General features: G+C 31.7%; 2 protein-coding genes across 4 annotated transcripts; one reads left to right on the top strand and one right to left on the bottom strand.

Annotated features, from left to right (window-relative positions):
- Nucleotides 1-894: 894 nt before the first annotated feature.
- On the top strand, nucleotides 895-5,991 carry LOC110670918 (transcription factor bHLH153). 3 transcript variants are annotated; one of them, XM_021833234.2, is made up of 6 exons: nucleotides 895-1,375; nucleotides 3,131-3,257; nucleotides 3,981-4,046; nucleotides 4,258-4,317; nucleotides 4,997-5,044; nucleotides 5,522-5,991. In XM_021833234.2, exons 2-6 carry the CDS (start codon nucleotides 3,159-3,161, stop codon nucleotides 5,660-5,662), a joined length of 414 nt encoding a protein of 137 aa, XP_021688926.2. In that variant the 5' UTR covers nucleotides 895-1,375; nucleotides 3,131-3,158; the 3' UTR covers nucleotides 5,663-5,991. The 3 variants fall into 3 exon arrangements, with proteins under 3 accessions (XP_021688926.2, XP_021688924.2, XP_021688923.2); XM_021833232.2 differs by having other exon boundaries at nucleotides 897-1,296; nucleotides 4,258-4,323; XM_021833231.2 differs by having other exon boundaries at nucleotides 897-1,375; nucleotides 4,258-4,323.
- A 3,794-nt stretch (nucleotides 5,992-9,785) lies between these two features.
- Nucleotides 9,786-15,664, bottom strand: LOC110670956 (uncharacterized). Its single transcript, XM_021833283.2, has 4 exons — nucleotides 15,323-15,664; nucleotides 11,292-11,350; nucleotides 10,628-10,809; nucleotides 9,786-10,145 (listed from the first exon to the last, which is right to left on the bottom strand). The coding sequence occupies exons 1-4, from the start codon at nucleotides 15,486-15,488 to the stop codon at nucleotides 10,076-10,078; spliced, it is 477 nt and encodes a 158-aa protein (XP_021688975.2). The 5' UTR covers nucleotides 15,489-15,664; the 3' UTR covers nucleotides 9,786-10,075.
- Between the last annotated feature and the right edge of the window lie 269 nt (nucleotides 15,665-15,933).

The raw sequence follows: 15,933 nt of genomic DNA, 5'->3' as shown, positions 1-15,933 counted from the left end.
AATTCATAAATTTTATAAATATATAATAAAAAGTCAAAAAGCACTCTCTTTAACTATTTTTATTTATTATTTAATATTTTTTACATAATTAATGAAATAATTAAATTATAATAAAATATGTCACCTAATATATAGAGAGAAACTGTAACACCCTAGACAAATCTCACGTCCGCAAAACGCGGGAAAGATACTGGATTTATAAGTTGGTGGTTCGTAACCCCTAGTGACGCGTTTTAAAACCGTGAGGGCTTCAACCCAAAGCGAACAATATCACTAGTAGGCCGGGCCATTAGAGAAATGGTAATAAAAATATGTTTTAAAAAATTGAAAAAATAATTATTGTGTTAATAAAAATTAGGATAAAATTAAAAAATTAATTAATATTTTTTAATATTTTTAAAATAATAAATAATCTTAAATAAAATAATTTTTAAAATATTATAAATAAAAATAAACAGAGAAAATATATTTTGATAAAATTTAAAAATCTAACGAAATATAATTAAAAATGGACCATCAAATAATTGTGAGATGCTTTTAGTTTTTACCATTACTTCATTTTAATTAATAAAATGAAATAAACATAATTAATTTAAATTAAATAATTATTTTGGAAATATTCTTATTTGTAAAAAAAAAAAATTCTTAAAAGAAAAGGTAATTTCCTTCCAATGTTGCAGAGGCCAACAAGCCAGAGTTCTGTTTGTGTATAGTAATTTCCAACCATGGTTATAAAAATGACCTCATATTGAGTTAAATCCAACTCTGCATGGTTGGATATTAGCTGTCACTAATTTCAATTTCATAAAATCATAATTCCTTCTTTATATTAAAAAAAATATTTTATTTTATTTTCCAAACCCATTTCCCATTATAAAACCTCCTTTCAAATACGTTCTCAGCTCCCCCTCCTCCCTCCTCTCTCTTGCTTCTTCAGTTTCCTCCTTCAACAACACCATATTCTTCTACAATACGGCGCCGTTTCTCTCCCCTTTCTATCTCCTCGATCACATTTACTGATTTTGTTGTTGCCCCTTTTAACAAGACTTCACTTATTGAACGTAAAAGTTTTCTGCTTTAAAGAAGAAACAACTGACAAGTTATAGCATAAAGCTTCGGCTTTTCTGCTGTCAGGAGAGAGAGAGAGAGAGAGAGAGAGAGGGGTTTCTTTGTTTCTCTCTCTCCTTTATTTTTTATTTTTTATTTTTTTCTTCTGGGTGTTGACAAAAACTCAAATTAAAGTCATCTTTGTTGCTGTCACTTCAAACTTCCCTTGAATTTTGAGTGATTTCTGAGGTGAGTTTCTAAGGTTTTCCACTATAAGGTTTGAGATATTGTTTTTACCTCCTTTGGCAATGCAGTCTCAGGGTTCTTGGTGAGTTCTCAAACTTTCCAGCACCCAAAAATTTCTTATTTTAGGTACCCAAATGAAAAAAAAAGTTTGTTCCTTTCATGTGCTGATCAATCTAAGTATGGTTATTCCTTTTCTGTATTTGGATTCACAGTGGTGTTGTTTTTCCCTCTTGGGTTTTGTGGGTTTTGATTATTTGTAATCTGAATGCATGTAGGCTGCAGGGAATTTAGTAGTTGAAGTAATATGAATATCAATTGAATAAGATATTGTTTTTGTGTTAAATAAAAGAAGATGGGTAGAATATACATAAGCAAATTGAATGCATCAATGTTCCGTTCACGCATGTGTCCACTCTGGGCCCACGATAAATCTTCTATTAACTTTGAGTTTCTTCTCTATCACGGTGACACAATCATGACGATACTGTGTTCATTTATGTCTGTATTTTGTGTATTTGGTGCAATTTTAACCCTCAGATTTGTTTATGTGATTTTGGGTGAATGATTAAATGAGGGGTTCTTGCCCCATTATAAAAATAATTTATGGAAGGTAGGGATTTGTTTGATTCCATGCAATTCTTTTTTATTTCTAATATTTTAAACAACAATTTATGTTTCATTGATTCATGGAACGCCTGTCTGTTTGTGATCATACAATTAATTAATTATGATTATATTGTTTTTAAAGTATGTAGCTGTATTTATATTGTTAATTAGATGCATATATTTTATTTTGTTGAGCTTCTTGTGGAGGGCTAATCTCTGACCAAAACAGTGCATGTCTTCCTGTTTATGATATGAACTATAAATTTTTTCCTCTATGGATGGTGTCGTGAGTGTTTATATGGTATTTGAATATTTTATGCTATAATTGTAGTGTCATTGAGCTCAGTTGTAGGTCCACAATTTGTGATCTACCTTAGATGATTCCTTTAATCAAAATCAAAGTGATCGGTTGGTCAAGCATAATTATCTTTTTCTTTGGGTGTTGCCACATTAATTTTGTTCTTCTACTTGTATCCATGTGAATGCTCAGTTCTTGCAATCTTTTGGTTTTGTGAATGGAAATTTTAATCAGTTACCTACCCCATACAAGGTGAAGGAAACCACCCTCCCAAATTAGACTTGGGCTATCAGTCCTAATTCTGTATTTTTGGGGAGTTTCACTCACTGTGTATCCATCTGTGTTTCCTTATATGAATTATCCATAGTTAGAAGATAATTCTTTTAATGAAAATGCACCAGAGGGCTCAACAAGTGTTGCACACTGTCAATTGTATATTTTAGACCTAGATCAAAATTAGTAAACGTCAACTGTTGATTTGATCATGTTAATAAATGGATACATTGAAGTCATGTTGCTTGTTTCCTGGCCTTTTAGCCAGTAAAGGAGCATCTATTCATTGTAAATCATCTCATGAGAAAAGGGGCATTGGTGTGGAAAAAGTGTGTGGGAAGGTTATTTTGTTGCAAGACATATAAGCACTTATAATCTCTGATGTCATTTTGAAGGTAACCACCTTCGCTAAGGTATTCAGTACTGTGAAAATATTATAATGAACGTTAATAAATTATGAACCGTCAATCTGGTTACCATGCTATTAGGATGTTTGCTGTTTCTTATTTAACTATGCCTGTGAAAGATTAAATATTATGTGATTGAGTTTCTTGATTCTTTTAGGTGTTCTGTTTCTACTGTAACTTGTTGCTACATGAATATGATTGGGAGGTGTTTATATTATTTCTGATTATACATGGTAATGCCATTTTTATGTAGGGAAAACAAGTGACACTTTGTGAAAAAGATGATGGAGAACAAAAGAAGCCCTTGCTCTGTTGACCAAGGCAGTCTTACTTCTCTTGCAACCAAACGGCATAAGGCTGATCTTTCTATATCCACAAAGGTTTTCCCTGCACACCGCTGCACGCTTTTCCCTTTTTATGCATCTCTCCTGCTGGAATACAGTTTCCTCCTCATTTATGCATCTCTCCTGCTGGAATACAGTTTCCTCCTCATTTATTTGTTAATCGTTATGCTTACCAAGTTTGAGTTCAAGAATGAATATCAATATTAACTAGGGTGCTTAGCTCAAGTAAATCCTATTCCCTATACATAGAGTAAGACTTTTGGATCCTTTGGCATTGGCATTGGATGAGACAGCTTTCATGCATCATGGTAGAAGATAAGCAGCCCCAAAGTATGGAGTATTATTTGTGATTAATGGGTGGAAAATCTTTTGCACAAAACCAGATTTACAAACCCATATGAGCTAACAATTTATTGCAATTTGAACATAATGAGATGATGGGGGATAGTTTGCTTTTCATTTAAAGGTATTTGCATGACATACACAAATACATAAAAGTTGGTGGTGTCCTATGCATGTTTTTAGGTCATAATTAACCATTTATTATAATGGCCATATAAAGAAACTTTTTCTTTAAGTAGTTTGTGAGCACTCTTTTGGTCCTATGAATCCTAAGTTCTAATCCTTGTTCTTCAAAGTTCAAAGTCAACAAAAATCCAACAGGAGCTATTTTTTGCAAGGTTTATTTATTATTATTATTATTTAATTGTGTGTAATGTTAGCTGCTTATTCTTGCTTCTTGTTTGTGTTTTGGAATAGGAGAGGAAAGAGAAGCTAGGTGAACGGATTGTAGCTCTGCAGCAGCTTGTTTCACCATATGGGAAGGTACAGATAGGAAACTCTTATTGATGCGAAATCATTTTGTGGTGTGAATATATACATCATCTTAATCGCTTAAATATACCAATTCTTATCTTTTGGAATTTGAACAGGGAATTTCATTCTCTTGTTTTTTGCTCCCTGATAAAAAAAAATTTTAAAAAAACCCTCATTTACAATAAACTGCAATTTTATGGCCGCCTTTTATTTTGCGCAGACAGATACTGCATCTGTCCTCCTGGAGGCAATGGAATACATACAATTTCTTCATGAACAAGTTAAGGTTTGACCTTCTTGCTTATAATACTTTTATTATCCTAATGGTCTACCTGTTTACCACATTACAATCTTGGAACATGTCCCAGCTGGAGTGCAAATCGTGAAATTGCAAACCTTGTGTGAATTCATTTTCATTAAATGGAAACTTGGCTGAGCCTACTTGACTTGATAATACACCCTAATAAATCATTTTTTCTGATTCTAAACCGAATCTTTGTGGATGGAAGCTTCTAACGATATGCAATGGTGTGTCAAGTTTGTGGATTTTTTTCTTGACATCTGATCTAGAACTATTATTTTCCGGGCTCTTGTCTATGCCTTGAGATGAATCATCTTGCAAAACCACCGGAAGTTTTAACTGAAAATTTTCTCTTCTACCTCCAGTTTTGGGCTAAAATACAGAACTTGTATCTTTTTGACGGTTCTGATTTCAACTGAAAGATTGGTAGGACATGATCAACTCATAACCAACTCATAGGCTTGTTCTTTCACAAATCAAAATATTAAAATAAAAAGAAGTGAAAGATAGACTTTCTATAGTGTTGCACCTCTGGGAAGGTTGATGTCTAAACCACATGTCATCATATTTCAACGCCATTGGTGGTTAATAAATATTTGAATGTTCCTGTGACAGTTTGACTTTGATCTCTCATCCTTGCCTTCTGGGTTGGTTTCAGGTGTTGAGTGCTCCATACCTCCAAAGTACACCAGCAGCTCAGTTACAGGTGAACATGTGCTGGACCTTTGATAACATGATAAATTTGAAAAGCTATACTATGAAAATAGTCAATCATTACGTGCTTGTCTAGGAAAATGGTCTTTTGAAGAACACTTTCGTGACATTCAAACAATAATTGCACCATGCATTATGAATCTCACATTTTGAAGATAAAATTTTTTCTTCAAAGATGGAGACCTTGCTAGAATTGACTAGCATTTGAGTCTTCGCAATGTTTCTCAAAATCAAGATATGCGGACTGTAGTATTTATACTCTACTAATATTTTACTGTCATGCATGCGGTAATGGCTTTGTATACGTGATTACATGTTAGAGAATGTCCCTTAAAAAGGAGAGTCAGTTTTATTATCTGTCAAGCATTCCTGTTGAACCCTTTATTGTTTGCACCATTGTGAGATCAAGACATGAATCGTTGATTGTAATTAACAGCTAAGATATTAAAGGGTTCGATTACTTGTGCAGGAATTAGAGCAATACAGTCTGAGAATCAGAGGTCTATGCCTTGTTCCAATCTCTTGCACTGTTGGAATTGCTCGCAGCAATGGTGCAGATCTTTGGGCCCCCATCAAGACCACTTCTCCCAAATTTGAGAAGGCCATTTAAATATCCCAGAGATACAAATTATAGCTAAGCAAACTTGGAAGGTCATTTAACAAGGCTGGGTGGTGTAAACGGTAGCCAATTTATTTAGTGCACAAGAGGTTTTTGTCAGGCAGAAGCAACTTCGTAACAGGAGTTTTGATGTGCACAAAGTAGACTTATATGTATGCATTCCATCGCTGACCTGATTTTGAGCCAGTGATGCAATCTAGGCATCTTAGTGTGGTATGTGTATCTCTCTTCTGATTAGGCAAAATGTATATTTGTAAACCTCAGTTGTTTAATGATCCTAACAAAGGATTAATGAATATATGGTGATGGTTCATGGTTTATAGTTTGCTGCTTCTTTGAAAGATTCATCATTTTTTTTTTAAAACTTAAGTGAATACTGTTTAGAACCAGTTCTGAAATTATAATGCTAAATCATTAAGGCCATTAAGCATGGCTACAGGTAATTGAACCTTCAAAAAATTAAATGGATGATTGAAGACATTTTAAGAGCTTTAAAAAACAATTATGGTGAGATTCTTGTGGCTTTAAATACCAAGGTGTAGAATTTTGTCAGGCATGATAAAATCATTGTGTATCTGGAAAGTGGATGATTTGATTCAATCATTGAGCAGTGTCCCTGCAATAAAAGGCATTTACAATCTTGTACAGGCCGACAGCCTGACCTTTCTTTAAAATCACAATAACTGTTTCCTGCTCAGGTTTCTTGTGGTTCTGAAGCTCAGCTTTTTCCAAGGTACTCGCATGAAAAGCTAGTGCCTAGAACAGCAATTGTTCACCAGCTACATGTTTCTTTCACATCAATGCATGATCAGCTTTCTGATATTTTTCTGGAGAGTATTCAGTAAAGTCATGAAGATCATGGATTTTGTTAAAAATATCCTAAGAACACCATAATTGACTTCTTAATAAAAAAAATTCTTTAAAAAGGGAATTTTTTTTTAAGATAGGCAACAACAAAATCACGTCTCCCCCCTCTCCTCTCATCATACTTTCTAATTTTACACCATGTTTGGATGGGAAAAAAAGGGAAGGAAGGAAAATAACTAAAGAAAAATAACTTTGAAAAGACATTTTTCTTTGTTTGTTTGGATAATAGAGGGAAAATAAGAGAGGAGGATAATAAGTCTTATTTTCCTCTAGCTTTTTTCTCTTCAAATTGGAGAGAATAAAAAATCAAAAAAAAAATTATATTTGTACCTATGAAATTACATATCTACCCTTTATTTTTAGTGCTAACTTTTACTCTCTTTTATTTTCTACTCATCCAAATACAAGGAAAAAAAATAAAAAAAGAAAAATAAAAAATATTTTCCTTCTTTTATTTTTCTTCCTCTCCCAAAATTTATCCAAACATAGTGTTAAAGTTCACCAAAATCATCTCTCTCATCTTATCAAGCTTTCTAACCCTAAATTTAGTTTGAGGCTGCCATGGTTAATCATCAGTAGCCTCAACTTTCTTTTCGTTTGTTTACTTTTAATAAATTCAGATCTGTTTTCTCAATAAAAGATCTACTCTCATGTTTCACATTTTGTGGAGTTTTTATTTGATCTCTTTAATGATTACAGTAATTATGATGGAGAGTTATATTCAAAAGAAAAATTTACAATTGATCCTTGAATTTTTTTTATATTATATTTTAGTTCCAATTTTTTAAAAAATTAATTATTTAGTCTCTAGGTTTTGTATTATATTAAACTTTATTCTTTAAATTTTTGAAAATTAATTACTTAATCCTTGAATTTTGTACTATAAAAATGATTTAGTCATTCTATCAATAGATGAAATTATTATAAATATTAAAATTATAAAGACTAAATTGTTTTATATATTAAAATTAAAAGGACCAAATAATTCACTTCTCAAAATTTAAAGACTAAAATGTAATATAATATAAAATTTAGAGACTAAATAATTATTTTAAAAATTTATAAATTAAAATATAATATAGAGTAAAAACCTAGAAACCAAATTATTAATTTCCCTATTCATAAAATGTTAGGAGATAAAAAAAAAAAAAATTAAATAACCTATACAAGAGATTTGTGTTACTTTACAAGGTTGAATGAATCATAATTTTTCAATATGAATATCTTTCTTTCATTGTAAATAATTATTTTATTGATTAAATATCACTTTTTTATAAAAAAAATAATAAAAATAATGTTCATTAAAATTGAGAAGCTTGTTACAAGTGCAATTTCTTGTTAAGCAGCCTCTATTAGGCTTGAACATCATGTCAAAAAGATAAATCATAGAGGATTTTCCTTACTGTGAACTGCTCAATTACATTCTTTCTTCACAAAATGAAAAAAGATTGAATTAAAATCTTGTGTGAAAGTTTTAAATCTCTAACTTCTAACTTCATGTGTGTTGCATTTTTTAATTCATAAACGAAAATGAAGGCAATTTAAGAGGGTAACACATTTAATTCATTGATTGGGGATTTTTTTTTGTTGTGATTAATATCAAAATTTTCAGACTTCATTGAATTAAATAATTATTTCTCAACATGTTTTTGTTATCTGTGATTTAAAACTAAACATCTTGACCTTCACTTAGCCTGACTTATTTATTAACTCAAGGCATATCACATAGATCATTCGAGTTCCCATTCTCTTAATTTCTCAAAGTTTAAAGACTAAAGTATAATATAATGTAAAATTTAGAGACTAAATAATTATTTTAAAAATTTATAGATTAAAATATAATATAAAGTAAAAACTAGAAACCAAATTATTAATTTCCCTATTCATAAAACGTTAGGACATAAAAAAAAAATTAAATAAACTATACAGGAGATTTGTGTTACTTTACAAGGTTGAATGAATCATAATTTTTCAATATGAATATCTTTCTTTCATTGTAAATAATTATTTTATTGATTAAATATCACTTTTTTATAAAAAATAATAATAAAAATAATGTTCATTGATATTGAGAAGCTTGTTACAAGTGCAATTTCTTGTTAAGCCGCCTCTATTAGGCTTGAACATCATGTCAAAAAGATAAATCATAGAGGATTTTCCTTCCTGTGAACTGCTCAATTACATTATAGAATAAAAAAAAAAAAAAAAAACAACTTAATATCAAAGAATAGAAAGTTTGGATAGTAAAATGTAATTTTTAGAGACTAAATAAGATATTTTGTATTTATTTTCATTTATATAATTCTAGGGGTGTGATAGCTCAAGTATAATGATATCTTTCCTACCACACCCCGTTGTATTCTTAATGCTCTTTGAGGGTAATGACTATTTGACTATCGTGAAGCGATAAGTGTAACTAGCTATTGACATGATAAATTTCTGTTTAGTTATTCTTTGTAGGTTTTTTCATTCTACAAGTGATATAGGACAATTAATTCAATTGTATCAATTGTGATATACAAATGAAAGAAGTAGCTCATTTATGATATATTTTGTGCCTCGTTATTTATTATGCTTTGAGATGCTTATTTGTAAATAATACTTGTGATGTTTTCCCAATGGACTTGCTAAATCCATGCTATCAAACTCATCTTCTTGAACAAATTATTGTGAATCCTCTTGGTTTACTTGTCTTGAAAGAGAGCTTTCCACCGATAATATATTTTATATTTTTTAAAATTATTTAATACTCGCAATAATTATTTAAATTTGCAGAACATTTTTTATTGGCATTCCTGACCAGAATAATTTGGGCTAATTTTAGATTAGGTTAGAAAAATAATTTGATCTTCAAAATAATGTCGCTTGGAAATATAAAGAATTTTTTTAGGAATTATTAATTAAAAATGGGGTTAAAGTTTTCAATAAGCTATAACTTAATAATATTAGAAAGTTAAAATTTGATAGAATTTTAAATATGATTAAAAAGTAAAGATATTTCCAGTATAGTTTTACAAGTAAGAGCTTATTATAGACTCTTACTTACTCCTAATTGAAGACTATAATTTTGCAAGAATTCAATTTAATTATATATATATTTTTTTTTTACCAATTCTCATGTTTGGAATAATTCATTTTAAAAGAAATAAAATTCTACATGATTGTGAGAACTCTTTTAAATTTTTCTTTTGCAAATGATTTATTTCAAAGGAACCCACACACAGAAATTGATGAAATAAAATCAAAGTTTAATCGAAATTAAATAACAATACTATACTAATAAGTTTTATGATCAGAACAAAAAAGCATAGCCAGTTTAAATTCCTAAAAAGTTTGTTCTAAATATCCTTGAAGGGAAGTCCCTGCCATTGATTCCTATGACTCCATCGTATACAGAGAGGAAAATAAGAGGGAATAATAACTTGTGTCTATTGTTGATTATCACTGCATTCTTTTTTAATTTGATTTTTGTCCCACATTGGAGTAAAACTTAAAATTAGAGAGAACTGAAAGGAGAGATTAACAGAACTAAACCACTCAGTATGAAGCTGACTTAACCTTCTCACGGAGGAACTGCAACACATGTTCGCGTTTCCAGTTGTCAATTCTGCAGAGGTAAAGATAATATATCATTGAGCTTTCAAAAAAGTGAAATATTCACTGCTCAAGAAACTTGAAAGATGTAATTGTAGTATGAGAGCTGCTATTTCCTTCAGAAGATCAAAACAAGGCTTATGTACATTTCTTGTGCTTTACACATGCATATGCACACACAATTTTCTGCATAATTGACAGGGGGAGGGGCATTTTGTTGCATGAGAGGCAAAAAGGGGTATGCCAATCAATTCAGGCTGTCCGGGAAGGTTCCAAATTAGTACCTGAAGATAGGTGGGGTTATGTGAAGGTGCATGTGAACAATTGTACTGTATTCATCACCATAGCAACTAGGACAAAGTTAAGCACCCTTGAGGTTGCATAAAGGTAAGGCAAGAAGCAAGATATGATGAGACACTTGGATCCAGAAAATGTTTACCACTTTCACTAAGATATTATGAGAAGAAGTTAAAACATGACAGAAACACCGCTCACCTAATGGTTTCTTTATGTTGACCATCATCATCCAGCATGATCAACTTTGGTGGAGAATTAAAAATGTATTGAACTTTAACAGTAGGAAACTTGTCCTTCTCCTCTTCAATGAAACCAACAATTTCAGGATAGAACACTAATTTCCTCATGCAAACCTCCAGTAACGCACCAGAATAAGTAATCTGCAATTGCATAGATTTAAAGTCCCTTTGATATTGTTGTTCATATCAATCTACAAACTTCATATAGGCCTATTATCTAATTTTTCTCACTGTATTATACAAGTCATGCACCTGATGAAGCCTTCTACAGTGATTATTTTACAATTAAGAAGAGTCACTAAACATGTGCTATGCCATTCAAGGACACCATCTAATAATGGTTGCCACAACATATAAAAGAGACAAAATAAAATTTACTTTTTAAAATTACTAGTTTTATGAAAGTGTTCAATAGAAATTCATGAAAGTTCATGTTTGGGCAGGTTCGAAAATTGTCACATGACAATGAGATTTAATTATAATATAACACATGACAACATAAGTATGACAATGTATTACTAGAAATGAAAGCAAGGAATAAGGGAGAAATAATGATGATCTGTAATTCAAAAAATTAAATTTGAGCTTCACAACATCACAGTTATCCTGAAACATGTTAATACCTTGCCCATGGAGTCATCAGAATCCTCGGTGCAGCACTTCAAACAGTCAGACACCAACTCTGCAACCAAAACTTTAACCTTAGACTATCTATGTCCACAAGGAAACTAAAGTCTTGTAAATAAGTTAAATACTTGCACAATTATATCTTCCAAAAGTTGAGTCTACTATCATATCATTCAATCTCTTATGAACTTAGTGACAGACTCACACGTTGACTTGTCAATCACTTTTCAGCAAATTCACAATGTAAAAAATAATTAAATATATGTCCAGCAATCACAAGTTTCTTCTTAAAATCAGATTGTCTTCTAGATGGTTTTCTTTCCTTGCTTGTGTCATGCAATCTTTATGACAAATGAATTAGAACTCAACTGCCTCAACTTTGATGTGCATAGGATTCTTGAGTTTATGATTATCAAGAAGATGCCTACAGCCAGGCTGAAGAATCAAATGAAGGACGATAAAGCCTTTTGATGGACAAAGCAGTACTTTAAGCCAACATAAATTAGGACTCGAAAAGTTCAAACAACTTTGAAGCTTATGAATATACAGAGTAAAGTAAACAGCCATTCTGAAAAATCAAAAGAAGAAAAGAAAGTCATTTTATTGGACTTAATGCTCTATACAAATACAAAACTTGATTATGGTCTATAATTGGTTCATCTCAGTGTAAAGGACATCTCCTTTAGCCAGTGCTTATTTCCAAGAAGATGCACAAAGCATTTTAAATCAAGCACAGTATCTTTAATAAATCTATGAAAGACTACAAAATACTAAGCACGCATTATGTGATGTTACTAAAATCGAGATGTTAGCTTACATCGTTAACCTTAAGTTGACAGATCTCATGCATTAGTGCATATAGGAACACAATTTTCTGTTAAGAGCATATGTCAAATCTACACAGTTTAGTGGTTTTTCCAAACCCCAAATAAAACTTTTTAGCTGCTGAAAATTAAGATGTTAATCTGTATACAAGAGTGAAATGTCTGTATCATGTTTGAACATGCATGGATGACTTGGGTTTGTAGGAAGAACAGAAAGAACCTTTTTAATCCTTTAATTGAGTTTACTAGAACTGATTGGTAATCAAATTCCAATCTTAGGGACAAACATCTAAACCCAAGATAAAACAAGGTAGTCAAAGGCGATAGGTGCTTTTTTCACCTAAGGAACCAAAAAAGTGAGCACCCGAGTGTAAATTTCCAAAAACATTCGATTTATGTTTTGTAAGTAAAATTCAGGTTGATATGGAATAAAATTGAGGAAGGAAGGAGCAGAGAGATTAAAAATATATATATAAGGATGAAATAGGAGAGAGAGAGAGAGAGAGAGAGAGAGAGAGAGATAAAGCCTTAAAACAGTATTTTAACATTACTAGATGGTGTGTTTCAAAAAAAAAAAATTAATAGATGGGGAAACAGCAGATGGAAGGAACTAAAAGGGAGAAAAGGTAAAAGAAATAATTTAAAAAAATTACTTGTCTTTGTCTCTTTTACTTATCAGAAAAGGGGACCACAGGCGCAAGAATTGTAGTTTACATTGAAAGCTTTTTGCCTCCAGGAATTGCAATTTATGTTTGAAAGCTTTTTGCTTCTTTTTTTTAGCTTGAAAAATAAAAATAAATTAAACCTTAGGCGGCTAAGGTTAAAAGTCTCCTAATAGAAGAATGCGTGTGTACTGAAAGGTCTCCTAATTTTAAGATTTCAAATTTAATAAATTAATTCAATCCAAAATTGACTACTATAGCCTTGTTTTAAATGGAAAAACCTATACTTAATAGTAAAAAGTACATTTTCTCCCTACCTTTTAAGAGGCACAATCTTGCACCTCTCACCTCATGAGAGGTGCTCGCCTAAACACAACAAGTGAGCGCCCCGCCAAACACATGCTACCTGATTTGTCTAGGCGCAGAGGTGTTTTCTCCCAACGCCTAGGCAAGCCCATTTGACTACATAAATAAAATTAATATGTTTAAATGTTCTAATATTTTGGAAGCTCATAAACAGAAAATTTCTAGTTAGGAACGCTTAGTTTTAAAGCATTTACATAAACACTAGAAGGAGGAGAAAGGGCAGTCTTGCATAAATATTCCTTAAAGAAACTAATAGAAAATCAACTCTTTAATGTGCCAGGTCTCATTTCCAAAACGAGCCAACAGGGCAGGCCAAACACTGAAATTTCATCAACCGAATTATTACGAGAACCAGAGTATTAGAAGAAGTCCTCTTCACTCTTTCTTTTGCATTTAGTCACTGGTTAAGCTTTCAATTCATCATTATAACTCATGACAATAAAAACTAAAGATGATAGGCAAACATTTCACCATTCAAATGGGGATTAAATAGGATTTTATCAAGTAAAGATCCAAAGTTCTATCCTTAGTAATTGGTCACAACTAAAGAGTGACCTTGGAGCAATCAGCATTCGGCAATAGTAAGGTTCCTGCTTCTTTCACTGTGACCAGAAGGTCATGAGTTCAAATCACAGAAATGGCCTTATTATCACAAATGTAGACATCACATCATTTATCAGTATTTTATTCCTCTTTGCTTCTTCCAATATCCTTGGACTGAAGTTCAGAGCATGTCATAGACATTTTAGCTTGGTGAATGAATAAGGTATTTTGGTAGCATTATCAGAGAAGAATTAGACTGTTCCTGACCAAAAATCCATGACAAAGGGGAAAACCTTTAACATTGCATTTAAATAGTTTTAAGACAAAATAGGTCTTCTTTCAAAGGCATTTCCAGGAATATAATTTATCAGCAATAATGAGTAAATATTTTAAGGATATATAGCGAGTTTGGCGCTGCAAGGGGGCTGGGAGTTTTTGCACCTCAGGCCCCTTGCAGAAAATATGACCTACTCTTATAAATATTAATGTTCGCTAAGGATAAAGTAAAGGTATCTCCCCTCTCCTCTCTAACTCCCTTAGTCTCTATGAAGTTAGTCTCTGGCTGCCAACTATTAACTTAATCATCGGAGTGGGCATGCCAAAAACACCCTAGCACGCAATTTGACAGTGTCTATATTTTGTAGGTATTTTCCTAGTTGAGATGCCACCAGAATCCATTGGAAAATATTGGTGATTTATACATAAGCTACTGTGAAGCACAAAGAATTTTGAAAAAAAAAATAATAATAACCACATTAAGAAGGAATATTGAAACTAAGGCATCTTATCCATGATTCTATAAGCAGCAAGAGAAATTTAAATAATATAAAGCACAAAAAAGTGGAAGCTCCAAGTGCAATTGCCATCCTAAATTAACCAAAACAATGTCATGGAGACAAGTTAAATGGCAATGCTCTGCCAATTATATCTAATAAGTAATAAAATTGGGTAAAAAAAAAACTAAATAAAACAATTTTCTTCCCAAAAATAAAATTATAAGCTTCATTCATCTCCTTAGATATAAATCATGGGCATTTTCCACATTGTTGCAAATCTTTTATGTTGCTCCAAACAACTAGGATTGAAAGATATCTCTTTATAAATAAAATTTTAATCTTTCTCAGCGAATCTCTCAAACCACAACAACATCCTATAAACATTCATATCATGTAGTAAAGAAGCACACAGTTGGCTCGCATCCAAAATTCTCTATTTTTAATCTACATCAACGAACTCACTAGAGAATCCCACAATATTCCAATATTCACACCATAATTGAGTTCCAACAGGCCTTGTTGTTGTAGACATTGGAGGGGAAAACCATCTTGAATATGCTTATTAAAAAATTAAAAATTAATTTTAAATTAGATTTGACAATGGTTTGATGATAAATTCTGCAAAACAGTAACAGCTAAAATCAGTTTCAAACAGTTATGTAATATCTAAAAACAGATTTCTTAAAAATTGCAGGTTCAAACTCTATACCAAACAGACATTTCATTAAAGAAAAGAAATAAAAAAAAAATCGTTTGGTTAACATTAATAGAATACCTAGAATCCTCAGAACACATAAATCAATCAAAGAACAAAAGGGAAAAAGGAAAATTGAGTAGGAAAAATATGGTTAATTACCTTGATTCTTGACATACTCAGCGAAAGTGTTGCAATCAGAGCAAAGAGCAAGGCCTGTAAAACCCAGATCCTCGCATTCTCTTGAGCTCAGTTGCTCTTTTGATGATACAATCGGCAATATAACAACAACCCACAACAACAACACATAAAATTTATACGAACCCATCTCTCTAAAATTCTGTCTTGCAAATTCCTCTTGTAAGATCGCAGAAGCCAGCAGGCATGGACTCCAGGACTCCGTCTATAGTTTGTAGAAATTATTTCAAGGGGTTGACGACGATGTCACTGGAAGAAAGTAACGGTGTCGTTTTGTTGTTTTAAAACACACAGTTGTTGGAGATGCAAAACGACCCCTCTCCCTGGTGACATCTGCAAATTTGCCATTTTAGGTTTTAGCACCATTATACGGTGTCGTTTTTTATTAATATAGCCCGTTGAAATCACCTTTCTTATCTTGCCCCAAGTGAGAGAAATGGAGATAGTAGAATGAAAGACAGATTGTCTGGCTCTCTTTTTTTTGATGCTAAATAGAAGAGAAAAAGGAGGAGAAAGAAATAAAAAAAATAATAATGATTTTTTAAATTTTCATAATTAACTTAAAATATTTCTTT

This window comes from Hevea brasiliensis, chromosome 1 (genome assembly GCF_030052815.1).
Source record: "Hevea brasiliensis isolate MT/VB/25A 57/8 chromosome 1, ASM3005281v1, whole genome shotgun sequence".
Lineage (NCBI taxonomy): Eukaryota > Viridiplantae > Streptophyta > Magnoliopsida > Malpighiales > Euphorbiaceae > Hevea > Hevea brasiliensis.
Note: the sequence above shows the minus strand (reverse complement) of the source record. Positions and strands in the feature narration are given on the sequence as shown.

Coding starts and splice junctions, on each gene's coding strand:
- LOC110670918 (XM_021833232.2), top strand. CDS start 3,159: ATGATGGAGAACAAAAGAAGCCCTTGCTCTGTTGACCAAGGCAGTCTT. Junction 3,258..3,980: donor ATCTTTCTATATCCACAAAG/GTTTTCCCTGCA, acceptor GTTTTGGAATAG/GAGAGGAAAGAGAAGCTAGG. Junction 5,045..5,521: donor CACCAGCAGCTCAGTTACAG/GTGAACATGTGC, acceptor TTACTTGTGCAG/GAATTAGAGCAATACAGTCT.
- LOC110670956 (XM_021833283.2), bottom strand. CDS start 15,488: ATGGGTTCGTATAAATTTTATGTGTTGTTGTTGTGGGTTGTTGTTATA. Junction 11,351..15,322: donor TGAGTATGTCAAGAATCAAG/GTAATTAACCAT, acceptor TTTTGGTTGCAG/AGTTGGTGTCTGACTGTTTG. Junction 10,810..11,291: donor CTGATGACTCCATGGGCAAG/GTATTAACATGT, acceptor ATGCAATTGCAG/ATTACTTATTCTGGTGCGTT.